Here is a 27,775-nt window from a genome sequence, read left to right on the forward strand (position 1 = left end):
TGGACGTGAAAGCCTGAAAACAATACTCAAGGGGGCTGCTACTACTACCGGGACCACCGTCCACTCACCAACTTGGAGCTTTTGGTGAATTTGAATGCTCGTTTTCTTAGCTTGTGACCTCAACTGTTTAAATACAGCCTTTTCTAATTTTTAAGGTTCTAAGGAGAGCGAAGAAATCGTCATTGTCCTTATAAAATAGCGGGAACATTTTAATTTGAGAAGTAGCCAGTCCTCAGGGGACTGGTCGTAGTAGGGAAATTCTGGAGGCCTGCTACAACCCTCCCTCTGCTAATGCAGCATGTCCTAATTTAGCCACTCTACGCTGAAAATAATCCCACCAGACAGTTTGTCAACTACAGAGTATTTTGCAGTTCCTGTTTCTGAGGCGGGCCACGAGCTCTCAGCCCATTCGCAGAGGCGAGGTGATCGACACCCTCTGATTCCAATGGGCGTCAAGCCCTTCCAGCCTTGGGGGACAAGTGAGCCTGGGTCCCTTATTTGGTCCCTTCCTGAAACACCAGCTACCTTCTATGTACTCCAAGTGCATGCTTCCATAAGGAGTAACTAGTGGGAAGAGAAAAGAAACAAACAAACAAAAAAACTCAAAATACGCAGACAAAAGAATCCGCGTTCTTAAACGGGGACCCTCCCTATCTGATCCCTTCTATCAACCCCGCAGTTTCCCGGGTGTCCATACTCATTGACAAATTTCGTCCCTGGGGAGGGACGATGGCCTTCGTGGCCATACCCTACTCCCAGGTTTGTCCTTCGTCAGGTCTTGCTTCAGGCAAGGGATCCGTCGCGTCCCTCCACTCCCGCCCGCAGCTGCCGGGATTCCACTTTCACTTTCGGTCCCGGGGCTCCAGGCAGACAGCGGTGGCGCGAGGGTGAGTCGATCTGTCCGGATCCCCAGGCCGGCCGCGAGTGTCCGGCGTTGGCTGGCAGGGAGCGAGCTGCGGAGCCAAGGAGGGAGCGATCAGGACTTTTTTTCCTGAACTTGCGGGGAGGCGGGGAGGAGGGCGAGGCCGGGCTGGACTGGGCTGGGTTGGGCCGGAGTCAGCGGGGACCACTGCAGGTGGGCGAAGAACCCACCCGCACGCTCCCCTGCCACCCGGAGAAGGCGGGGGCGCGGCCGGCGGGTCGACCTGCTCGCCGCTGGGCGGGCCGCGCTGTGGTCCGGCTGGAGGGAGCCCCGCCGCGCGCTCCGCCTCACTGCTGGAGTTGGGCCAGCCTCGGTGTCCGCTCCACTACGCTGGAGGTCAAAGAGGGGCGGGGTTAGGCCAAGGAGGACGCCTTGCTGGTACTTGCCAGAGAACAGAACTTGGCTTTGGGTGAACAACCGGGAAGATGATAGGGGTTTAGTGAGATGGGGCGCTATTTGTGTCCTAAGGTTGGTTTCCTCCCTGTGTCTGCTGTACTACTTCTTCTTTTTTTCGTACCAGGAATTGAAGTCCTGGGGCACTCGACCGCTGAGCCACATCCCCAGTCCTATTTTGTATTTTATTTAGAGACAGGGTCTCACTGAGTTGCTGAGCGAGGGTGCTGAGGGTGGCTTTGAACTCGTGATTCTCCTATCTCAGCCTCCCAAACCGCTGAGATTACCCTCGTGGGCCTCCGCGCCTGGCTCTCCTGTACTTCTTAACAGCAATTTCTTTCCCTTCTTTGTTCTGACTTTAGCCAGGTTTTATTCCGATAAAACTCTCCTGTTTGAGCAATTGAAGGTTTCCTTCTGAGGTTGGGGATTAAATTCAGTGGCACAGGGCTTATCTAGCACACTCCAGGCCCAGAGTTGGGTCCTGGGCCCTTGGGGGAGAGGTGAGAGGATTTTCTTTCTTGGCCCTTCAGTAGGCCTTCAGGTTAATTTTCTTAAGAGGAAGGGAAAAGCAACACTTCCTTATGCTTATGATTCGGCTTCTTTGTATAGACCACATTCAAAATAAATGCTGTTTTCAAAAAAATACCCAAAATATTTACTCTCGATTTAGGATGTGGTCAACAGTTGAAAAAAACTAACAACAACAAAAACAAACAAAAAAATCTTTATATACTGAGTAGTGGCACATTTTTAGGTAGACCTAAATAGAAAAATTCAAAGTGATCCAAAATTTAAATCATTTGCCAGGAGTGACAAGTGGCAAGCTGTTTTCAGTACTTGTTAACTTCATTGTTCAGGAATTCCAGAAGCAAGTTCATTGTTCCTTTGATGCTCTATTTTGCATTCAGTAGTGTCCCATAAAGGGAAGCCGAAAATAATTGAACCAGTTGCCACTGAACTACTAGATGAGTAGGAAAAGTCAGAATCACCAAGGCAGCCCAACAAGATAAGTTGTTAGATTCTTCAGGCCCCGAAGTAAAGCTCAGAGAGCCTGTTGCACTTGTGGGAGGACATTGATTGTGAAAGAGGCTTTAATTTGACCAGATGCCAAAAGAAAATACTTTTTGAAACTGTAAAGGAGTACACAGTGAAGTATAAGAAAGTCCTTTAAAACCTTATCTCTGGGCTCTAAACTCATGAATTTCCTCCCGAATATTACAGATGTTATAAATTAAACATCTAACAAAATGAACCTGAGCCACTTCTCTCTTTTGAGTCTGTTCCACTCTCCATCTCAAAAAAAGGCACCCATGACTACCATATGTGCATTCTAGAAACACAGCAGCCACCCCTGAAAACTGTTCTCTATTTTCCCACTTCCAATCTACCCTAAATATAGATGAATATACCCCCAGAAGTGTCCCTCTTCCTTTTTCTTCTTCATCCCAGTATAAGACATTACTTTTCGAGGACTGCTTTTGAACTAGTCTCTTGCCTTCATTCTTGCTGATTTCCACTCTTCATATAACAACCAGGGTGATTTATTAAAATGTGAATTGTATCTTAAGATTTAGCTCCAAACCCTTCCAGTGGCTTCTCATTACACTGATGATACCATTCTAAATCCACACAGGCCTATAGGTTGTGTGGTGCTCTGGCCTCTACCAACCTCTCCAGGCACACCTCTCCCCAATGTGTGCTGTATTTCAGATTCACTAACCTTTGAATCCAGTGTTTTCTTCTGCCTTAGCCTGCAAGTATGCTTCCTTTCCCTCTGACTGGAACATGCTACCTCCCCATTTTCTTAGTTAACTTGTTTTTGTGCTATAACTCTATAACTAACTCCTTTAGTTATTCTTGGTTTTATAAGTATTAAGTTAACTTTTGGCCTGAAAATCTGAGGAAGGTTCTAATCTGATTAAAGATTACTATTAGGGATACCTGCCTTTTCCCTCTTACTATTCAGCATCTCTGTGTCCTCCCTGTACTTCCTGTTTTAGGAATTCTTGACTTTGTGAGGCTTGCTGGGATCTCATATCTGATTTCCATAGTCAGACTTAGAAGTCCAGATTCTTTCTTTCTCTGCTTTCCCTGCTTGGTGGTGTAGACACCTCATCTTTGCTCAGGTACTTGGACTTCAAAGCTGGAATGTTGAAACTGAAACAAATTATGCAAAGTTGCAGGGACAGTGGGGACCTCAGTCTAGTGGTAGCTGCAACGGTGCTAGCTTCTGCTAGCAGAAGAGCATCTTCCTCTGAGGTCCAGTGTTGTTGAATAGCAACCTCTTGAACAGAATATTGTCTGAAATGATTCTGTTTGTCCATATTTGTCTGCTTTGTGAAAGTACTTTCCCAAATGTCTTGCCCCCCTGGGACTTATTCATTGAGCTACTCCAGATCTTCAAATATTTTTTTTTTTCTGGCTACATCAACCAGAGCTATTTGATTTCTTTCAACCAAGAACATTGACAGAGTTAAACTTTGAAAGCCAAATGATACTTTCTAATATGTGTTAAGATTGTTACTAACCATAAACTTCTTCCCTTTGTGAATTAGTAATATAGGGAAGGTAATTTTACTTTTAAGAAAACTTTTGGAAGTATATGTCTATATCTGTTAATATTGGATAGATAAATTCTGATACTACGCTGTCTTGACAACATATTAATGACTTTTCATTTTGGTCTTTGTGCCCATAGGTAGTTTGAGCAAGAAGATGGTATCTCTGCCCCTCCCATGGCCACTTACAAGCATGTTATTTCTACTTTCCTCACTCTTGACTCTGACAACTCCTTCATGGTGTCAGAACAGTGATGCTACATCTCCAAAAGCAAGTGATGGGACGGCATTTCCTTGGAATAAAATACGACTTCCTGAGCATGTCATCCCAGTTCATTATGATCTTATGATCCATGCAAACCTCAGCACGCTGACTTTCTCAGGATCCACAGAAATAGAGATCACAGCCAACCAGCCCACCAGTACCATCATCCTGCATAGTCACCGCCTGCAGATATCCAAGGCCACTCTCAGGAAAGGAGCTGCCTTGGAGAGGGCATCTGAAGAGCTGCTGAGGGTCCTGGAGTATCCCCCTCACGAACAAATCGCACTTCTGGCTCCGGAGCCACTCCTCACAGGACTCCCATACACAGTAACCATTGACTTTGCTGGCAATCTGTCTGAGAGTTTCCATGGATTTTATAAAAGCACCTACAGAACCAAGGAAGGGGAAGTGAGGTGATTTAAAATGTTTTAAGCTTCAAGTGCCGCCTGCTCTAAATCCCTTCTTTGTTTCTTTCTTTTTTAAAATATTTTGTTTGTTTATTTTTATGGGGTGTTGAGGATTGAACCCAGTACCTCACAGGTGTGAGGCAAGCACTCTGCCACTGAGCCACAGCCCCAGATTTTAAATCAAAATCCATTATATCTGATGGGTTTTCTTTTAAAACCCCCTCTTTATTGTTAAACTCAAGTGAGTTTTGTTTTTACATTTTCTTTGTGGCATTAAAAATGGCCAATGTTTTTTTTTTTTCCCTTTCTCTTTTAAAATCTCATTTTTATTCTATTTTGATTATTTTCTTTCTACCAGCTTAATCAGAGCAAATAGTAATTTGTTTCATTAGGTTTCTGAGACTACTGAACATTTTAAATTCTTTTGGGTACACATTAGTTTCCTAGGACTGTTGTCACAAAGTACCAACAACCATGTGTCTTATTTAAAAAAAAAGCCAAAGAAAAAAGACACTTATTTATCAGTTTTGGAGGGTGGATGTCTGAAATCAAGGTGTCTGCAGGCCCATGTTTTCTCTGACTCAGGTACAACCCTTCTTTCCTCTTCCTAGCCCTGGTGGTGGCCGTCGATCCTTGTGACCATTGAGCTTCACCTTATTGCTCCATCATTGCTCTCTTGTCACAGGGACACTTCCATTATCCCTTCAGAAACCAGTCATATTAGATTAGTGTCCAGCCTGATGGCCTCTTTCTAATTTTATTAAATCTGAAAAGACCCTATTTTCAAATAAGGTCATGTTTGCAGAGACTAGGGGTTTGAACATCAGTATATATTTCTGGAATCACAATTCGACTCATGGCAGCCCATTAGAGGAAAGATTTTTTTGAAGCTAGAGGCATTCAACCATTGAGTCACATCCCCAGCCTTTTTTTTTTTTTTTTTGTATTTTATTTAGACATAGGCCTCAATGAGTTGCTGAGCCTGGCTTTGAATTTGCAATCCTCCTGCCTCAGGCTCCTGAGCCTCTGGGATTATAGGCATGTACCACCATGCCTGGCTTTTAAATATTTTACCTCAATTAAAATATTTTACAGTGCTCCATTGCCTTGCTTTGGTTCTGCTTTTAAGAAAATATATATTTGGGGAAGTTGTACACTAAACTTTAAAATCAAATTTTCATTGTTAGTTAAGTTTCATTGATTTTATATTATTTTATCAAGTAAAAAGTTAGCTGCTACCAAAAAGAATTGTGTGTGTGTGTGTGTGTGTGTGTGTGTGTGTGTTTGTGTATGTATGTATGCATTACTGGTGATTGAACCCAAGGGTACTCTATTACTGAGCTATATCCCCAGCTCTTTCTATTTTTTTTATTTTGAGACAGTCTTGCTAAATTGCCTAGCCTGGCCTTGAACTTGCAACCCTTCTGTTTCAGCCTCTTGAGTAGCTGGGATGACAGACATGTGCCACTGTGTCTGACCCAAAAATATTTTTTTATATTTATATATGGGATAAAATATATTTTATATTTTTATATGGGATAACATTTATCCCTTAGTCCCCAGAGATAATTATTTCTATTATAAGAAACTTCTCTCTGGATATGCCTAAATGTTATTTTATGTAAATGGAATTATGTTATATTTTCTGTTTACAAGGGAGTTTTTAAAATTTAATACATTGAGAAGATGTTTTATATCAATGACTGTCAGTGTACATCATTTTAATAACTATTAAAATACATGTTTATATGTTAATTTATTTAGCTAATCTCCCATGTATGGAAATTGTTTCCCACTTTTCACTATCAGCAACACTTTGATGAAATCTATAAATCATTTCTTTACAATAAATGCCTATAAGTAAAGTTGGTAAGTCAAAGAATCTCCAAAGTGATGGATATCCCTTGTTATACCTTTACATTCCTCATTAATATGTTTATTAGCAATCTTTTTAGAGCAAAAGACCCTTAATTTTTATTACTTTATTAAGACAGTTGAGCAGCACCTAGGTTGGTTCCATAGCTTAGCTATTGTGAATTGACCACATTGATGTGGTCATGTCACTGTAAATAACTTGTCGGTTCTTCTTTTGTGAATTGCTGGTTTGGTCAGAGATTCCACTTGCTCATTGGATATTTTCTTACTAATTTTTAAGTGTTCACTATCTTTTAAGGCTCTTAACTCTTCCTCATGTATTTTTCTAGGCATTTCCCTGGTTTTTTACTTCTCTTTCAATTTAGTTTGCAAGAGGTTTTGTCATATTAATATTTTAAAAATATTCATTTACTAGTGAAATCCACTAATCTTATGTTAACTTCAGGAATTAAAAAGCAGACAAAAAACTATTTTGGAGCCCTTAGTGTATCATACTCAATTTTATTTTCCTTGCCATGATTTCAGGATACTTGCATCAACCCAGTTTGAACCAACTGCAGCTAGAATGGCCTTCCCCTGCTTTGATGAACCTGCCCTCAAAGCGAATTTCTCGATCAAGATCCGAAGGGAGCCAAGGCACTTGGCTATCTCCAACATGCCATTGGTGAGTCTGAACTCCTGCATATTGGCTCACAGAAAAGTCTGTTGCTTCTTCTGGGACTTGCATTACCCCAATAACAGTTAACAGTGGAGTTTCTTTTATTCCATGACAGATAGTTGCTAACTTTTCCTTTTCATTTTCAATGCATGTTTTTGTTTTAAGCTATAGTTCATTTATAGTCAAAGAAAAAATTGCCCCTAAAAATTCCAAGGTTTCAGTATTAATGCCATTCCAGGTTATCAATGCTGATAGAAAGGAAACTTTAAGTACTTTGGGTCAGGTTCCAATGACAACGACCTCCACAAAGCTCTTTCATCCTCATCTTCTTGTGACAGGATTTTAAAGAAAATATTTTGTCAAATAAGGCCATGTTTCTAGTATAAACCCATTTTTAAATAATATCCATTTACAATATACTAATAATAACTATACAATTTATAAGTATATGTGCAAAGTTGGGCAGACAGAAAAGTAATCTTTTCAGAATGTTATGATGCCGAAGGTAGATAATGATAATAGCTTAGCTGCCTTAAGAGAAGTCATTATCCTCTAATGCACACAGCACTCCTGATTTTTGAAAGTGGCCAGAAGATGACTATGCCAAAGGACTGAAACTACTCATTAAGTGCCATCATCCCTTGATTCTGGAAGCTTGGATAAGCATGTGCCAGCTTTTCTTCTGCAGCTGGTGCACACCAGATCCTGGATGTACATTGTTTTGTTCAGAAATGTTCGTCAAGGACAAGACTCGGTGGAATGGCCTTTGCCTAGAGACTTAAAGACTGTCCAGCTTTATCCCTACGATGACAGGGAAGCAATATCTTAGCATGAAGAGACACTGAGCACCAGATACCTTAAAATTCTCAACCTTAAACTCTATCCACCTTTAAATATCTTAAATAACACTTTCTAACAAAATTCTGGCCCCTGAAAGGGCTGTTCTCCATGCAAGGTACTCTTCTGCAAACTCAGATCAGCTGAGAACTTTGTTCCTCTTCCCAATTTTGGACATAAAAAAATAAGAAACAATTATTCCACTTTCCAAATACAAATTTGAGATAGAAAATATGCCTTTCAAGTCAAAATCTTCTTGCCCAAGCAGTACTTGGGCATTGTTTCATGAAAGAGGAATGCATAAGGAGTAACAGTTCTAGGAGAAAAAGGAACAGACATAGGATGGAGATGTGCAAGAGATTGAAAGAGCAAGCAGAGTTAGTGGAGAAATCCCATGGACCTGCAGAAAGAAGGCAAAGAGCTCTGGAGACTCTACAAAGATGCTGGAGTCTAGCCATGGATATGCAGGACCCACCTGTGGAGGACAGAAATATCTCCAATGCAATTTTGGAAAGCCTGGGACAGATAGAATATTATAGGAGTGGCCTGACCTCTGGCTGCAGATGTAAAGCTGAGGGGAAGGAAAGGGGACATTTTTGGAGACTGGAAAATCAAATATTGTATACCACTGAAACATCACAGTGTTCAGGAAGTAAGCAGGAATTAATCATGTTTAAATTTGAATTAGTATAATCAGGTTGCCATCCTGATAGCACAACATCAAAAATGGAAATTTTGGTTGGGAGTATGTAGAAGGCATTTGAAAATAAGGGATAATTTGGGATCCTTAAAGAGTAAATCTAGCTTGTGTAGCAGAATTGGTTTAGACGACTGAGAGGTGAGAAGAAGGTATATGGCTAAGGCTGGTAAGTATAAGAAGGACAAGGGTATACAAATAGGGGCAGGTATGGGATTACAGGAAAAATGCTTGTTGACATGGTTTCTCCAAGCTAATTATGACTTTTTTCCCCCTCTACAAGATCCTACCTCAATACTTCCTGTTGCTGAGGTGTTAAGACTTTCTCCTTTGATCTTAGACTGCTACCCCAATCAAGCCCACTGGAGCTGCAAGGGGTTGTGCTTAAAATGCTGATTGCATTTAAAAGCTGATTCCAGTGAGACATATCTGAGTTTGGGAGAGACTTTACAGATCCTCATGGGCATAGTTCACTTCCATTTGTATAGAAAGCAGAAGCTCTTTTTTGGTAGGACATGGTTATGTATTTGCCTAGTGAAGAGTATATTAGACATTGCATTTCTCAATAATTAGGGACAAGTGGACGACATCTTGGTAAAACCAGCAGATTCAGTTTTGTTTTGTCCCAAATACATGTTATAAACTAACATGTATTAAATAAGAGTCAGTTTGCAGTCATCTCGGTTACTTGGAAGAAGTTAAGGGTTGATGATTGCACAATTTCAGGAGTATACTAAAAACTATTGTATTATATATTTTAAAGAAGCGAATTTTGTGGTATGTGAATTGTATCCCAATAAAAAAAATTGAGTCAAATGGTCTGACTTTAATATCTAAATTATAATAGATATAAGGTAGAGAAGTTTTGAAGTAACTGTAGAAATATCATGTCATATACATTTGATATTATATCTGGTGATTAGGGAAATTTCTCTTATGTGTTCAGTGTTTTGAATTGGATTACTTGGTAATATGATTTACTCTGATTTTAGGTGAAATCTGTGACTATTGCTGAAGGACTCATAGAAGACCATTTTGATGTCACTGTGAGGATGAGCACTTACCTGGTGGCCTTCATTATTTCAGATTTTGAGTCTGTCAGCAAGATGACCAAGAGTGGAGTGAAGGTGAAACTGTGATTGATGCATAGGTTGACCAAGCTGTTCTTGTTTGCCTGGCTAACCTGGTTTTAAAACTGGAAGCCCTGGATCCTGGGAAATCCCTTAATCTTGGGCAAGGATAGTTGTTGGCTCTGTTATCACAAATGTTCCTTTTTTATGTTTGCTTCTGGGGATTGAACTCTCAGGGGTGGTTTTCCACTGAGCTATACTCTAGTTCTTTTTTATTTTTTATTTTGAGATAGGGTCTACCTTAGTTGCTTAGAATCTCACTAACTCACTGAGGCTGACCTCACACTTGTGATCCTTCTGCCTCAGCCTCCAGGCCATTAGGATTATAGACCTGTGATATGGTGCCCAGCTACAGATATTCATTTTTATAGTGAGGCTGGGGATATAGCTCAGTGGTAGAGTGTTCACCTAGCATGTGTGAGGTCCTGAGTTTGAGCCTCAGTAACACACAACATACACACACACACACACACACACACACAAAATAGAAATGAAGATTAAAACTATATCAAGCTACCATTTTGGGGGCTGGGGATATAATTTAGTGGTAGAGCACTTGCCTAGCATGCACCAGGTCCTGAGTTTGATGCTCAGCACCTAAAAACAAACAAACAAACAAACAAAAACAACAAAAAACAACACCCAATTTACACATTTTAAAGAAGTATAATCTTAAGTTTCAAAAGGAGCAAAAAACCAGTTAGTGGTAAATCCAGGTAGATCAGGCCAGGCCAAACTCTCAGTGTTTTATTATTAGAACCCCACAGTAAAAATGAACATCTGTAGTTAGGTACCAACTGCAGTTCTCTGCAGAATTAGAAGTTGCTGCTGTCACTTTGCTTTTGGCCTTTGAGTATTCCTTTTTTTTTTTTTTGACCACCTTATGAACACGTTTAAAAAGATATTTTTGTAAATATTATGCAGCATTTGTAGTTGTTTTCAGAAAGGAAGTCAGCATGAAATTTCTAATTGTCTTCTTTAATACTGACAATCATATCCAACTGTAGGAAGCCATTGATGTCAGTCTTCTCTACAGCTGTAGGGAGAAGCCACTATGATATTTGAATATCTTTCTGTACCTTTCTCTTTAGGTTTCTGTGTATGCTGTGCCTGAAAAGATAAATCAAGCAGATTATGCATTGGATGCTGCAGTGACTCTTCTAGAATTTTATGAGGATTATTTCAGCATACCATACCCTTTACCCAAACAAGGTAGAGATTTCACAAAGATATTTCAAAGTGGCATTTGATGACCCCAGTCATTGATTATATTCTTTCCATTGGCTCACCCCATGGTTCTCTAGCTGCTCCTCATGTCCTCAAAACCCCAGCGTTAAACATCAGATTGATCCTTCTTATTACCTCTCCTCTGATTGATAAAATAAACTTCTAATGATAGTAAAAGCAAATCTCAATACAGTTCTTGAGGCATGTGGCATGGGAACTACTTTGCCTTCTGATATTATTAGCCAGCAGATAGCAGAGTGCAAAGGCTTTTTTTTTTTTTTTTTAAATTGGTACATGCTTAGCAAGTATATAGAAGGTGCTCAATAAATTTTTTTGAGTGAACAAATTTACACAAGTTTAAGAGATTCTGCATTTTATTTCTTATACAATACCTTAAAACTATAGTGTCTTTGAGTTTTTAGTTATATGTGTGTGTCTTAGGTATTCAAAATAGAATGGATTACTGAGGTACTCGTTCAGATTACTCAGCCCCAAAACTCATGGTCAGAAAGCTAGAAATAGAGTCAAAAGACCTGAGACACAGTTTAGCTTGGTCAATTTGGAAGAAAAGTGACTCCGAGTCACTGAGTGCCTTTTTCTCCGTTAAGAAGGGTTCTTCCTATCAGGAATTCCATATTTCTGCACAAGTAGCTCAGCTTTTCTTTTGGTCCTAACTTTCATCCATTCTGATGCTTAATGTGTTGGGGGAATGTGCAGCTTTGTGATTGGTAATACATTGTACTACTTCCTTCCCAAGATCTTGCAGCTATTCCTGACTTTCAGTCTGGTGCTATGGAAAACTGGGGACTGACAACATACAGAGAATCTGCACTGTTGTTTGATGCAGAAAAATCTTCTGCATCCAGTAAACTTGGTATCACAATGACCGTGTCCCATGAACTTGCCCACCAGGTATACAACCTCAGAGACTCTTCTTAAAAAGTATAGTTAAAGGCTGGGATTGTGGCTCAGTGATAGAACACTTGCTTACCATGTGTGAGGCACTGGGTTCGATTCTCAGCACTGCATACAAATAAATAAATAAGATAAAAATTTCATCAACAACTAATAAAAATATCTTTTAAAAAAGCATAGTTAAATGTTTATATTGCTTTTGTGGGACGTATGAAGCAATTCCTTTATTTTTAGTTTTTCTCTTTTCTGCCATAGGAAAATAATTTCTTTAATAAAGTTTCATGTTTCTTAATGCATGTTGAAAAGTTTTCATTTATATTTGGATAAAACATTTATTATATAAGTACATTTTAGTATTCATAAACAGACTTAGACATTTAAAATATTTCTTTCTAAGTGTGTTGCGTTTCTGTCTGCCATTATAGGTAAGTTAATCCAGTCTCCATAGAAATGTGTGAATGAGCTGAACTGTGCTTTCCTTTCAGTGGTTTGGGAACCTTGTTACAATGGAATGGTGGAATGACCTTTGGCTAAATGAGGGATTTGCCAAGTTTATGGAATTTGTGTCTGTCAGTGTGACCCATCCTGAGCTCAAAGTTGTGAGTTGTTATTTATGTTTTTGCATGAGAGCTTAATCTGTGGGTTTGTTCACTGCTGCTGGAAATATTTTCTAATCTTTGATTATAGAATTTATAGAAATATTTCATGAATAAGTACCCTGGAAGCTTAGATATGAATCACATTTCAAAAATGCTATTGAACTTTCAATATTTATCACAGACTAATTTTTAAACTTAAGTGTTGACCCCTGATTGTTATGAAATTAAGTGTTAAATTGTATCTACCCTTAATATTAAAAAAATAGAAATAACTATGGTCTAAATGTTCCATATCATTTTTCCAACTTGTAGGTTGCTGGTTATAGAAGTATTTATTGTTATTATCTCAACAAAACCCTTCTTGGCAAATCACAAGTTATACTGAGTATCAGATGCATTCTCAGATTACAAACTTTATGCTTTGGAACTGCTGTTTATTTGTTTTAAAAATCATATGTTACACTTGAGAAAATCACATGTACCAAAATTAAAATGAACTATTTTATGTAAAAAAAAGATCTTTACCCTACTACAGTTCTTTTCTTTTATGTATATTCACTACTTCCCATTTTCTCTCACAATTTACTTATACATAGTTAAAATAGAAAGTACATATAGCTATACTATAATGGATCATAAAAATATTCCTATTTCTATAATAACCTTCAATAATAAAAATTATTATGAATGCATGTTAGTCAATTGAGTTAATGTGCCATATAAAGTTAAGGCTGGAATTTCTTCTCTATATTTTTCTTTAACTATATGGTTTTAAAGCTAAATATGTCTGTTTCTAAATAATACAGATGATTAATGGAAATGTTGAATCACTTAACATTTTACTTTCCTGTTTGGCTATAGGCGGATGATTTTGTTTTTAGAATAATATGAAATTTTCTTTATTCTAAAATGATATGTATTTAAAATGAATAAAGTCTAAAATAATTTTATTTTCCTGTAATAGGAAAATAATTTCTTTAAAGCATAGTTTCATAATGCATATTTGAAAAAATTTTCACTTTCATTTTGATAAAACATTTGTTCTATAAATACATGTTAATATTCATAAATAGACATTAGATGTTTAAAGTATTTCTTTTTGAGTGTGTTATGTTTCTGGCTGCCATTATAGATAACAGTTTAATCTTGTCTCCATAAAAGTGTGTGAATGAGCTGAGCTGTGCTTTCCTTTCAGTGATTTGGGAACTAGTCAATATGGATTGATGACTTAAAATGGTCACCTAAAATCACTGTTTTGTGGACTCTCTTTAGAAAGCATAGTCATTCTGTCTTATTTCATAAATACTAGAAATATGGAGTATTTTGGCACAAAATTGGAAATGTAGACCTGTGAGCTCAGATCAAACCTTCCTCCTTTCATAATTTTAAATGTAAGTTATAGATGATGTTTTCTTTCTTTCTTTTTTTCTGCCTTAATAGGAAGATTATTTCTTTGGCAAGTGTTTTGATGCAATGGAGGTTGACGCATTGAATTCTTCACACCCTGTGTCCACACCTGTGGAGAATCCTGCTGAGATTCGAGAGATGTTTGATGATGTGTCTTATGAAAAGGTAAAAATGGATTGTATAGGTACAGGTTTTTTTTTTTCTTTTTCTTTTTATAAGGGAATAGTTTGTACACTAAACTTATTAAAACTGGAGTGAAGAGGTCATAGGTAAAGCTGTTTTTATGTAAAAAATCCAGATTGCTGCTTTTCTTAAGAAAAGAAAAAAGGATTTGGCCAACACTGGGCCTGTATTTCCTTTGGCAACATAAACTGGAGCTAAGTGGTGGCTTCTTCTTTCCGAGATCAAGGCTCTGTATTTCCACTTCACTTCTATCCCCAACTCTATTGTCTTCTCCTCACTGAGGCCGAGAGTGTGTTGCCATTTGTCCTGGTGTTTGTCTGTAGTCGTAGCAAACACAGCAGTATTTCTTATTTACATGTTTCCATCAAAAGTACAGGGAAGGAAAAAAAAAACATAATGTAAAAGAGTATGCTCTTAGACAAGTTCCCTCATTTATTCCATCTGTCATTTGTCACTGGAAACATCTGAGTTTGTGACTTATGATCTATGGCAATGGGGGTTAAGCGGGGAAGACAGCTTTTTACAATTACAGTGTACCTGGGAATTGTCTTGCCCCACTCTCCTTGTTACTCCTTCAGTCCTCTGTGCTCAAGGCTGCCTGGCTCCCTCTCTGTAGTTGCCCACCATTCGTCACCTGGCACCTACTCCTGTTTTTATCTGTGGAGCTCCACCCCTTGTGATACCTGCCTCTCCCACCCATGCCTTGGAGTGGCAGTGGGAGAGCTAGGTAGTGGTTCAGAGTGCAGCGTTTACTCTGCATCCTCATCCACTCACACTGAATAAAGGGTGCTGGCAGTTAATTCTAATTTGCCCCAAGGTAAGCTTGGCTACATAGAAAATAACAGCCCCAATGAGTCTGGAGCATTAAAAAAATCACATTAGACAAATCTGTTTCTTGGGCACCTCAAAGGTTAATTCACTTACTCTGTTTCACAAACTGCCATCATTAAAAATGTTACTGTGGCTGCTTTCTAAAAGAATTATGGGAAAAAAAAGAGGTTCAACCAAACTACATGTAACAATTATTTCTATATCTTTTCAGGGAGCTTGTATTCTGAACATGTTAAGGGATTATCTAAGTGCAGATGCATTTAAAAGTGGAATTGTGCAGTATCTCCATAAGTATAGTTACAAAAACACAAAGAATGAGGACCTGTGGAATAGCATGGCAAGCGTGAGTGTGCATTTGATTGTCTCCATACTTGGGATGGACAGGTTTATCATCTTGTTTTGTTTTGCCTTCTCCTTCTGAGAAGAACCATGAGCATTTTCTACAGAAGTGTAATGTGCTTGGTTTTGGTGTTTAGATTTGTCCTGCGGATGGCTCACAAACAATGGATGGTTTTTGCTCTAGAAGTCAGCATTCCTCTTCAACCTCAGTAAGTGTCTAAATCTGTACATGTTCTCCTGAGCATGTTGTCTAACTTCATTTTTTTTAAAGAAAATCATTCATATAGTCCATGAGTCTTTATTTTTCTACATTTATTATGCCATGAATTCATAGGGAATAGGTTCCACCACCTCAGGCTCCTTTCCATTTGTTCTCCATAAATGTACTTCTCTGGGTGGTGTGGGATGGCGCTTCAGCTGAACCCAGGTACCTTTCTCTTTGGCTTCCTTCTTTTTCTGATCATTTTCCTTTATACATTTCAGGAAGCTGTCTCGGCTCTTAGAGCGCTTAATATGCTCAATATGCACATTAATTCTCTTGGCAAGAATCTTGCCCTTAACCTGCTTATTCACAACAAGGCCAACAGCATGCTGGGTAACATTGTAGACTCTCCCAGTTTTGCCATGATAACATTTGTGGGGCATTCCTTTCTGAACACTCCCTTAATGCCTACAATATCACCTTTCTTGTAGATTCACATATATGTGGCCAAAGGAACAACTCCATGTTTTCTAAAAGGCCTAGAGAACATAAATGGGGTTCCTCTTCTCTTTCCCTTGTTTTGACCATTTTGGCAAATTACTGGAAGATGACAGTTCCAGCTGAAAGGAAGCTCTAACTTGATATTTTTTGAAGGATATTAGCTCTGTGTCAAACTTTATGAATTCCCTGATTATCTTCCCTCAATCTAATGCCACCAAACTCAGCCTTTTGCAGTTTTCTTAAGTGTCTATACAAGAGGGTGGCACAGCCTTCTTTGGTGATAATTGTCACTGATACTAATTTCTTTCATTTCACTCTATGTAAAGCAGTTTCTTTTGTAGATTGAGATGCAGTGTATTAGTCAGGAGACAATGATAGTCATTCCAGGCTCTGCACTATTGAAAAAACAAATAATGGCAATGGTATTCTTGAACATTTACTGTATATCAGGCATATGCTAAGCATGTATGTATATTATCTCCTTTACTTTTCACAACAAACTCATGATCCAACTATCTTTATATGTGGGAATATGAAATCCAAAGGCATATGGTCGATAAATTGCAGAGCAAGGATGTGAATTTAGATCTAACTCTTGTTTTTTTTTTTTTTTTTTGTTACTGCTTACACTATAAAGTATTTATAACATCTGAGTAACAAAATGGTTTGATTATTTATCTGGAATATTTTCATAGGAAAATCACTTATGGGTGAATCTGGGAATTCAACAAAATTTTATCTACTCTATTTTTATTTTCTTGGCTTTTTAAAAATAGACTGCTTTATTCAAGTTTCCAAATTTATCCTGTAGCATATTTTATCCTTTTACTAGCTCTTAAATCTTTTCTTTAAAAGCTTTTTTAGTATCCAAGAATGTATTCCCTTTTGAACTTATGACATGAGCCATCTCTATGTTATCACTTTGGAAGCAGAGGCTCTTGGGTGAATGCTTTTTCCGTCCTTGCTTGTCTGAGAACCTGCATAATTATGTAGGTATTGAAAATCTGGTCACTTTCCCTCCCTTCTTTCCCCTCATTGATTCATTTTTGTGCCTGCTTGGTGTCAAGGCTATGCCAGCCCCAGGGTATACCCAGCAGGCCCAAATATGCTACATGCCAGGACATAAGTGTAGTGGAGGAGACTGAAAAGTATACAATCCATGCTGTAACAGATGTACCATGATGGGAACACTGGGGTAAGGGAGTCAGGGCAGGAGGCTGGAGAGTAGAGTAAGGGATCAGGGCTCACAGAGGAGATTGTCAGTAGCAATCCTTTGAATGCAGGCTGGCCTGCTTTCTTAGGTTTGGGTCTAAGTGAGTAATGCATCTGTCCTTTTCTGTATAATTCAGCATTGGCATCAGGAAAGTGTGGATGTGAAAACCATGATGAACACCTGGACCCTGCAGAAGGGCTTTCCCCTGATAACCATCACAGTGAGAGGGAGGAACATACACATGAAGCAAGAGCACTATATGAAGGGATCTGACTCAGAAACTGGGTAATGTTCATGGAATGAAACTCATTTTGTTACCTAGGTAACATCTACCTGATAGGATAAAATCTTACTTTTGGAAAAATGTCTTTACTTCTATTGCTAACGTATTTCAATGGAATCTACATGCCCTATAAAGTTGGCTTATAATTCCTATCTTCCTGAAAGGATAAGGAGGCTTTATACCTTGGTTAATCTTGGTTAAGCTGATATTAAATAATTATTTTAACATGCTCATGTTTTTTTAGTTTAATAGGATGTACTTTCTAGTAACTGGCTTGAAATCAACTGTGATCTAAGCACCTGCCGCTGAATTTCAACAGGGTTTGGCATTTAGGTTGGTGCAAGGAGAAAAGAACTTAGATTATTTCTGGGAATTATGAGAGACCCGATTCTTTTCTTTGGAAGTCCAAGTTAAATCCTGGAAATGGTCAGCTTAATGCCACAGAAGAATACAAGTAAAAATGAGATGCTACAATTCGATTGACAATGGATGGACATTATGTAAAAATATTTGTTTTATCTTGAAATAATTTCATGCTTATGGAAATGTTGCAAGAATAGTGCCAAGAATTTCCATGACATATGCTTTACCAAGACTTATGTTAACTCTATACATATGATATATATGGTTTTTGAACTGTTTGAGAGCAAGTTGGAGACATGATACCCCTTTGCTCCTAAGTATTTGTATAGTATTTACAAAAAACCAAAAACATTCACTATATAATCATAATATAATTATCAAAATTAGTAAATAAACTTGACACAATACTTTTATTTAAACTCCAATCAACTTTTCCAGTTGCCCTAAAAATACCTTTATATTAAGATAGAAAAATATCTGCTTCAAGATTCAATATAGGAGTACATATCATATTTGTCTCATTGTTTTAGTCACCTTTTATTCTGAATCAATTATTCAGTCTTTGTGTTTTTTGACATTCTTGAAGAGTATAGCCAGTATAGAATATTCTAATCTTTTAATTGTGTTTTCTACTGTTTTTTCATGATCAGATTCAGATTGTGCATCACAGATATGACGTTGTATCCTTCTGAGTATATAATTTAGAAGGCACATGATATCAATTTGTGTCTGTACATGGTCACTGTTTTAAATTAGGTCTCTGGCCTCTAATCACCAATCACTTAAGCCCCAATTCCCAGTTCTGCTCAAGGAGTCCGAGAAGGAAAACAGTCTGGATATATTTTGAGATCTTGGATACAGCAGTTTTTATACCATCCTGTTCTAAGCTAGCCAGTGCCTAGTGTATGGCAGGTGATTTAAAAGCTGTTTGTTGAATGAATAAAAATATAAAGAATCTATCCTCCTTCCTTTTAGGTACCTATGGCATGTTCCATTGACATACATTACTAGCAAATCAGACTCAGTTGGTAGATTTTTGCTGAAGACAAAGACAGGTAACTTACTATGAAAATTAAACTAGTTGAACTAAAGGAACTGTAGAAATGTGTAGGATTTAAACACTAAGTTTCTTTTGCTGCTTATCTTGGTTAAAACAAAAGGGATTAGGTTAAATGTTGAAGAATTGCCAATGTAATGCCTGATAGAAATTAAAACAATTGAGCTATGTAATGTGAAAAAGGAGGGATTACCAATGAAAATTCTCATTACTTTGTTAATACTACCGGGGCCTATAATATGTATGGTCAGAAATGCAGTTGCATTGCTTTCATAAATCTATAAATCTCACAAAATTTGTGTCTAAAGCTGGTGTTGGCTTTTGTCTATGGGTTGCTGTTGTCTGTTTCCTAAAAGGAATAAGTGATTTTAATTTGTTCGATATTAAACTCTGATAAGAAAAGCTTTCATCAGTCAAGATAGTAAATGGAACTATGATTTGTTTTATTTGCTGTAGATGTGCTCATCCTCCCAGAAGCAGTGGAATGGATCAAATTTAATGTGCGAATGAGTGGCTATTACATTGTACATTATGAGGATGATGGATGGGATTCTTTGACTGGCCTTTTAAAAGGGGCACACACAACTATCAGCAGTAATGATCGGGCGAGTCTCATTAACAATGCATTTCAGCTTGTCAGGTAATACAAAAAAATATCTGCTGTGCAAAGTCCTGGTTTATTTCTAAAAGCAGCTGTTATTACTCAGATTCTTGATTCTGAAGATGAAAGTGATTGATTGACTGCTAATGCGAAATTGAAAGGTGTTTCTTGTAAGTTCTTCTAACAATCCAAGGTTGCTTTTAACTTTGTAATTAACCTGCTGTCTATCTGTTACTGGTAGGTAACTTGAAGTATGGAATCAGTATTTTAACCTTTCTCATTAACAATTCATATCAGACTGTGGTAAATGTGTAGAAAGCCAAGAGACAACATTATTTTTCCATCCTTAAAGCCTAGTCCTACAGCTTTCCCTTGTCCAGCTATGGCCTCTCAGGTTTCTTCCATGCTGGGTCTTTGACCACCTTGCAGCCATATTAAAGACCAAATATACCAGGCCCAGTTATTTGCATTGAATCTGTTGATGTGTAAAGGAGAGATTTGCTCTAAACAACAGATACCTGAACTTCAGAACATTTCTATGAATATAGCTCATAACATTTGGCCCAACCAAATGACCTTTGCATGGTTGAACAGAGAGTGAAAACTCTCCTTTTTCTTTTTTATCCCATGACAATGGTTTTAAGGAAATGCTTGCCAAGCCTTAAACTTCTTCAGTCTTTAGGCAGAACTGAAGTCTGAAGGGTAACCATCCAGGTGGGAAGGGGTAGCTCTGTTATTCATGCCCCATGTCCTTCTACCCTGAGTGATGATTTTCCCTTCTGGTCCTCCTACCATCTCACTGGTCCTAGAAGGTGACAAAAAGCAATGGGGGAGGAGGGTTGCTTATTTGTTTCTTTCTAAGATTCTGCTTGAGTCTTAGAAGGTTTTTGCTTAATTATATAAGCATATATGGTACTACTGAGACTTTGAACACCAACCCTCTATTAGGAAGAGTTTCTATGTGCATTCAGTGTCTTTTTGAAAGAGGCAAGATGTGCTTACACCAGGGATTCATCCTTTTGCTGAATGGCAGTTTCTCTTGACCAGGTTTCCTAAAGGGTCTTTGATTGACATCCCCTTCTTACCCAGAAAGCTCAGCACACAATCCAGTGCTTCCTGAGGGACTTGCAGTTCATCTTAACCACAGGCTAGTCCTAGCTCTCTTAACGAAACTTCTTCCCCAGTGTAATCTTGCCAGACGTTATATGTGACAGAAAAGGTACTAATGTAAAGGTTATTATTTATGAGGGGCTCATATATGATTGTTTTGCTAGAAGATTGTTACATTTTGAAGCAAAAAAGGTGATTTCCTAGATTTTCTTTTAAAACTGTAACCATGGTCTCTCTCTTGGTCAGCATCGGAAAGCTATCGATTGAAAAAGCCTTGGATTTAACCCTGTACTTGAAACACGAAACTGAAATTATGCCCGTGTTCCAAGGTCTGAATGAGCTGATACCCATGTATAAGTTAATGGAGAAAAGAGATATGAATGAAGTGGAAACTCAATTCAAGGTAAAAACCTGAAGTAAATAGAAAAATTATATAATTATGTTTTGCTTTTCTTGTGTGTGAAAAAGCACTTACCTTCCTGTATTTTTGTGTCTTCATATTAATATCAAGGAAAAGCCAATGAAAGTTCAGTATGTGGATTGATTAGCAAAGACTTTGATTTTATTTGGCACTAAAATAGGAATGGCTGTATTAGAATTCTATACTTAATTGTCATGGATTGTTATTCCCTTCCTTCACACACTTTTTATTTCACTTTACTTCTTTATTACAATGGGGAATATTAAGATTTTCTGGGACTGTCAGGAGTACCTGAAAGAAGCACAAAATTGTTACTTTTGACAAAATGTCATAAAGTTTTATTGTATAATTTGCTCTTTAGTTTAAGAGTGGTAGTTCATCTTACAATATCTTTAGGAAAGATTGTTAAGCAAATAATAAAACCATTCTTGATTATTTCTTGTTTTTGACTCTTTTCATAATTAAATATAAACAGAGATGCACAGTTTAAAAAGTAAGATTTGAATTAAGCTTTAAAAATCAGTCCCCATTACCTGAGGGAGTGCTCCATTATATAAACATGAAATGGCCTGTGATATCATGCCACATGTCACTGTCCCCTGTCCTACCCCTGCAGGCTTTCCTCATCAGGCTGCTGAGGGACCTCATTGATAAGCAGATATGGGCGGATGAAGGCTCCGTCTCAGAGCGAATGCTGCGGAGTCAGCTTCTCCTCCTTGCCTGTGTGCGCAAGTATCAGCCTTGTGTGCAGAAGGCAGAAGGCTATTTCAGAGAGTGGAGGGAATCCAATGGAAATAAAAGGTCAGTCCTACGGAATAACCAATTTGTTAATGAAAAAGGTATCTTTCCTATTCCCCAACTTTGGTGCTGACCAATGAGAAAAACGAGTATAGACATGTCTCCAATAACTGCCTTTTTTTTTGGAAAATAAATTGTTTTTTAAGATTTATCTCTATATATCTCCCAACTTCCAGTTTTAAGAAATACTGGGAAGGAAATTCTGTGTAAGAAAGAGCCAAATATCTATGTAATTAGAAAGGGATTATAATAATTCCCATTTTTGTATAGCTAAATGAAAATCTTATCAAACTGAGATAGCCAGACCACACTGAAAAAGAGGCAATGCATTTTATAATAGCATCTCTGGGCCTCTAAATTCCCTGACAGGGGTACCTGGTTATTGCTAACACTGTCTATGCAAGGTAGGATTCTCACCATATCTGGAAACCTCTTCTCTTTGAAGCTTAAATGCCATCCAGGAAACATGATGCCAACAATCTATATGCTGTGTTTAAAGAAATGCTTACAAAGCAGTGGTTCTATTGGATTCCTGACTTGCACTCATTGAGTAAAATTTGAGGCTATTTTGAATTTCTTTTGGCTTGAAAGGTGACCAACTATGGAGTCACTCAACATTATTAAAAGATGATAGATATATAGGTGTTTATAAAAATTACATTTCTCATTATGTTTTTGAGAAGGTTGCTTAAAACCTGATTTTAGATATTTTCTCTTGCTTCTTTTTTATAAAATGTAACTGAAGGAGAGCAGTAATTGTTGTGTATATTCCTAGGCATATTGTTGGAGTATGGGGCCAGTTCATCAGTTATTAATTGGTCATTATTATGCATCTAAATGTACTTTCTGCATCTCCAGTTCTCACAGGGTGTGTTCTTTCCCACAGCCTGCCTATCGATGTGACCTTGGCAGTGTTTGCTGTGGGGGCCCAGAACACAGAAGGCTGGGATTTTCTTTATAGTAAATATCAGTCTTCTTTGTCCAGTACCGAGAAAAGCCAGATTGAGTTTGCCCTTTGTACAAGCCAAAATAAAGAAAAGCTTCAGTGGTGAGTCATTCATTCATGTTCATATGGCCAAGGGAAATTAAATTAGATCAGATCATTCTGGCACCTATTTTTGTTCTCCTGGCCAGGAATTCCCTATTTGGCTCAGAACATTTGTGCAAGTGGGCACACATCTAATGAAAAAGGCAAATAATTAGGGAGAACCAGGTGTTGGGGAAAGGAATATATATTGTATATCTTTAAAGAAATAATGTACTTGAAATATTTACTAGATATACCCTTCTTAACTATTCTTTTGAGCAATTAAGAGGCTATATGAGGATTGGTATTATGAATGTGATTTAAATGTTAGTTTTTATTATTATGTTGCTATAGTGGGTTTATCAGGACTCTGGTTCCAAATTTACCTTTTGGGCCTTTATTATTGGCAGACTGGTTTGTTCTTTTACAAGTTACTTTATTGTAGTTTTTTTTTTTTTTTTTATAACTATTTCATCACCTACTCATTGCTGACATTTCTTCTCTTAATCATTACAGGCTACTAGATCAAAGTTTTAAGGGAGATATAATAAAAACTCAGGACTTTCCATATATTCTTACACTCATTGCCAAAAACCCAGTGGGATATCCATTGGCCTGGCAGTTTCTGAGGGAAAATTGGAATAAGCTTGTACAAAAGTAAGTAATGCCAAAATGTCTTGCTGGGACTGGACAAGTTCTTTAACCTTCCTGTTTTAGCTTTGCTGTTTGTAAAAAAATAGTAATAGTCTAAAGGGAGTTTTTTGATTGATGATAGGAAGTAGAGGTACTTAAAATATCCACATAAAATGTAAAACCCTGTTTCAATGTTAACTAATACACCTGGATAGTAAGGTTTTCCATTTGGTCTGGAGTGACCCCTCCCCTGTACCCATTGGACTATCTGAAGTCATCCTCCTACAGGTCAGCCTTATTAACTGTTTGCATTTGCCTTTGTCTAACTCTTGTAGCACTGCCTAAATCTCTATCATTTCTTTTAGATACTTAATCTTTTATTCAGATGTTGGCATGTATTATATTTTACCACTAGATCTTAACTCATTGGAGGATAGAGACCATATTTTACATCTTTTTCAGGCCTCATCAGTTTTCTGTTAAATGCTGTTACATATATGCTGAGTGGATAAATATTTCACAATATATTTGAACAATTTCCATTTCTAGATTTGAACTTGGCTCGTCTTCCATAGCCCACATGGTAATGGGAACAACAAATCAATTCTCCACAAGAACACGGCTTGAAGAGGTAAAAGGGGGAAAACAATCTTTTAAACTTAAGTGTCAATCAGCTACTAAATGTGGGAAGTCAAAATACTTTTAAAAGTTTGATGAACTAAAAATGGATTTTGTCATTTAGAAGCAGTTTGGCGTATTAACAAAAGCAAAAATCGGTTGCAAATAAACTAGTAAAAACTATGCCTTTTTTCAAACATGTTAAGTCTTTGCTCTGTAAGTAAAAATAGGGACATAAAAAGATACTTTGAGACAACAAGTCCTTGTTTAAGGAGTTAAAAGTGAGTGCTGGGGTTGCAAATGACTGAAGTGGTCATCAGCAGGCGTGAAAGAGATGGATCTGCAATCTAGGTTCTTCACTATCCAAGCTCATGGTCTCCCTTCTACTTATGGCATATACCTTCTACTTCCAGAAAGAATCTTAGGCATCTTATAAAATCCATCTGCAAAATAATTGTTAAAATTTTAAAAAGCTGTATTAGGGACAGGAGATAACTGAATGAGGAACTATACTAAGGATAATTATTACCATCCTATCCCTAAATTTACCACAGAGTTTCCTAGCAGTCAGGCAAAAATGAGAAATCCACATGAGTTATTCTCATGTAAGAGGGAACATGAGACATACAAGTATTCTACAAAAGCAGACTTTCCTCCAGCTTAAACTGCTTATTGCACAGAAAATGTTCTGAGAAGGCAGGTTTGAGTCAAATACTCAGTTGATGTACTACATTTGCAAGGCAGATGAGGACAGAGAGTGAGTTTTGGATCAGGAAAGGGTTGACAGATGGCTTTGCTACCGCTTGTGAAGAGAGGCTATTTTCTGGTAGTGCTATCATGATGGGTTCCTTTAGGATTAATGAAATATTTTGACCAACTAATGAAATTACACATGTGCTTTGACCAAAGAGTACCCAACATGATTTTGAATGAACTGGGCATGTTGGGTACATCATCTTGGGTTCTGGAGAGTGAAACTAGGATGAGCTACAAGGTAGAGCAGGAGGGGGTGGCCACCCCTAGTGAGACGTCCTGTGTTCAATTCATTGAGAAGTTGTACTGAGATGTAACTTTAAACAACTCTACCTCATTCTAAATTGGAATTTGAGCTTTCTAAACCCAATTATTACCCTGTCTCCCTTGCTTCTAGACTCATAATATGGTGTTCTGACCTGGGTTTTTAGTTGTCTGGAATCCATGTTGAAAAAATAATACATCTTGGCCTACACTTGGCTTTCTCACTACAATATCGAAAATTTATGGATTAATGCTGTGAAAACTTATGGGGAAAGGTTAAGAACCCTTTAAGGTGAAATAAAATAGCACAAAGTTCAGTGCTGCAGCAAAGCTACCTATCCCCCATGTGAGCTCAAGGGGTTCAGATACCCAGAGGTGAAACAAAAACAAAGTATTTTTGAGGAGATATCCAAGAATCACTTCTTGTCTCTTTAAAAACTATGAGGAACTTTCTGTAGATTTTTATCTTGTGAGCACAATACATGAATTGTGGATTAGGACAAAAAAATTGGCAAAACTTGGAGTCTTACCACCCTAACTTGCTAAGAGCCCTGTTCCCTACAGTGTTTCCATAATGACATACCAGACCAGGCCCGTGGAGAAAGGCTGCATTTATGTGGTTGGAACTGTTTTACTTGGCAAAGAAGATACTCTGCATATTCTGCTTTTAGATACCATGTTTTAAAAATATTGTTTGCATTTGTTTGTATAGAATAGAATACACATTAAATAGACACACTCAATTAAATCTTAATTATAAAATGGTAAACACAGTGCAGCCCTGGCAACTGTGAATAAATAAGAGTTGCAGAGAAAAAAACACAAAACCTGACATCATGAGGCATGAGCTCATTTAATGTAGCTCAAGCTTATGTGTACCTAATCATATCCAGACACCTGGGGCTGCCTTATATATAGAATTTTGACAAATGCTGAAATTTTGGCTTCAGTTATAATTAGCCTGGGGTTATATTTGCTTAATGTAATAAAATAAATTTTTAAAAAATATATCTTTTTTCTCACAAGGTAAAAGGATTCTTCAGCTCTTTGAAAGAAAATGGTTCTCAGCTTCGTTGTGTCCAACAAACAATTGAAACCATCGAGGAAAACATTCGTTGGATGGATAAGAATTTTGATAAAATCAGAGTGTGGCTGCAAAATGAAAAGCTTGACCTGCTGTAACAATTCATTTCTTGCCAAGTTCCTATGATCTATGATCACCAGAATTTTGTTGAATGTGAATGTTTTCAAATAGCAATGGTCATTTTGGCTCCAGCTGAAGATACTTCCTTTCCCCATCAACTCTCTGCATTTGACCATTTCACCCAACAGACAGCAATTAGTTTTTTCATTAATCGACTGTGGCTGCTATTTACAGGTGCCTTACGATGTAAACCCAAGTGGTGGGTTCCCTACCACAGAGTAAAGGACCTGATTCTTTTTGTTTTATATTTTATGCATAAGCCATGCAGTGTCCAAACCCCTGTGCCCCATGTGTCTGTCATAAGCTGGCTCATTAATGTCCTTGTTAAGATGTAATAGTGAATACTGAACAATGAACACTGGATGAATAATTAAGGCAGAAATAGCTATGCTGGAGCTCTCCTGTTGACCCTTCCAGATCTGTTGTCCACTCTTTCTTCCCACTTCAGGTCCAGGTGCTGATGTGTAGGGCCCAAGTCATCAGGCTTCCTTGTCCTCTGAATTTAGTCAGTGGCAAGCCCATGAGTTTGGAGCTGGGGTTGGGTGAGGAGAAGGTGCAAATATTTATTCCTTTGCAGGTTGCCGCAGACTGCTCTCCACCAAAGGCCATAGCTCTTGGGAGGTGGCCCTTTTTTCCACAGTCTTCTCCATCTCTGGATTCTGTGATCCTTTCTGCACCAGGAAATGCAATGGGAGCCTGGCACTACCAGTCCTGGAGATTGTGATTTTCACACATGCTGCCCACATCTTCGTAAAACATCCTTGTTTAGACTCCTCCTCAGATTATTCTGAATGTCAACTATTTTCTCAGGAACCCTGATAGAGTATCCCTTCTGGAAATAAGTACAGAGTGCATTCAGGTCCATAGGACACACCTTCCATTTGCTCTGGAGAGCTGTTGATTCTTAGTAGAGAGGGGATGATTTCTCCTTCTGCTCCTCATTTGATATAGTTTTTAATTCCCAAATAATACGTCATTGGCACTTATTGCCAATAAATCATTGTAGAGTCAAAAATATATGTTAATACACTGGGAACCCAAAATTATTTGCTTATTTTAGGCTAGAATACAACAATTACTAATAGGGCATTATGTAAAATTGTGGATGTGTAACCGACGTGATTCTGCAATCTGCATTTGGGGTAAAATTCGGGGTTCATAACCCACTTCAATCTAATGTATGAAATATGATATGTCAAGAGCTTTGTAATGTTGTGAACAACCAATAAAAAATAAATAAATAAAATAAATAAAGAATGTATTATTTGGTTTTGGAGACTTACATGTGATTTTTGAATATATGACTTTTTTTGAATATATTGCATATTTCAAGATAAAGGTATATGACAGTCATGAAAAAATGTTAAAATATGTTGCTCTAATACACTATGGAATACAGTGACTCTTGGAAATAAATGTGTTTACTATTTCATTTTATATCTATTGGATGGTTGATGTTTTAAGAATTAAAAAAATTTAAAAAC

General features: G+C 37.8%; 1 protein-coding gene and 1 pseudogene across 3 annotated transcripts; one reads left to right on the forward strand and one right to left on the reverse strand.

Moving 5' to 3' along the window:
• Positions 1-557: 557 nt before the first annotated feature.
• Positions 558-27,355, forward strand: ERAP1 (endoplasmic reticulum aminopeptidase 1). Of its 2 annotated transcripts, none has more exons than XM_081274248.1 (19): positions 558-887; positions 4,014-4,551; positions 6,946-7,084; positions 9,605-9,739; positions 10,834-10,954; positions 11,727-11,881; positions 12,370-12,483; positions 13,924-14,055; positions 15,116-15,247; positions 15,381-15,452; positions 17,296-17,444; positions 18,781-18,860; positions 19,319-19,502; positions 20,820-20,976; positions 21,611-21,795; positions 22,679-22,840; positions 23,336-23,476; positions 24,002-24,083; positions 26,114-27,355. In XM_081274248.1, the coding sequence occupies exons 2-19, from the start codon at positions 4,031-4,033 to the stop codon at positions 26,267-26,269; spliced, it is 2,817 nt and encodes a 938-aa protein (XP_081130374.1). In that variant the 5' UTR covers positions 558-887; positions 4,014-4,030; the 3' UTR covers positions 26,270-27,355. The 2 variants fall into 2 exon arrangements, with proteins under 2 accessions (XP_081130374.1, XP_081130375.1); XM_081274249.1 differs by lacking the exon at positions 558-887 and adding an exon at positions 3,417-3,441.
• LOC308652501 (large ribosomal subunit protein eL21-like) lies at positions 15,465-17,272 on the reverse strand (annotated as a pseudogene). Its single transcript has 2 exons — positions 17,195-17,272; positions 15,465-16,019 (listed from the first exon to the last, which is right to left on the reverse strand). The product of its transcript is annotated as a large ribosomal subunit protein eL21-like (transcript).
• Positions 27,356-27,775: the final 420 nt, after the last annotated feature.

Source organism: Spermophilus citellus (genome assembly GCF_964194105.1).
Source record: "Spermophilus citellus genome assembly, chromosome: 1".
In the NCBI taxonomy this organism is placed as follows: Eukaryota; Metazoa; Chordata; class Mammalia; order Rodentia; family Sciuridae; genus Spermophilus; species Spermophilus citellus.

Bases quoted from the DNA above. Each gene is read 5' to 3' on its own strand.
- ERAP1 (XM_081274248.1), top strand. From the start codon at position 4,031: ATGGTATCTCTGCCCCTCCCATGGCCACTTACAAGCATGTTATTTCTA. The intron at 10,955-11,726 runs GTAGAGATTTCA...TTCCTTCCCAAG, and splicing joins ATACCCTTTACCCAAACAAG to ATCTTGCAGCTATTCCTGAC. The intron at 14,056-15,115 runs GTAAAAATGGAT...ATATCTTTTCAG, and splicing joins ATGATGTGTCTTATGAAAAG to GGAGCTTGTATTCTGAACAT.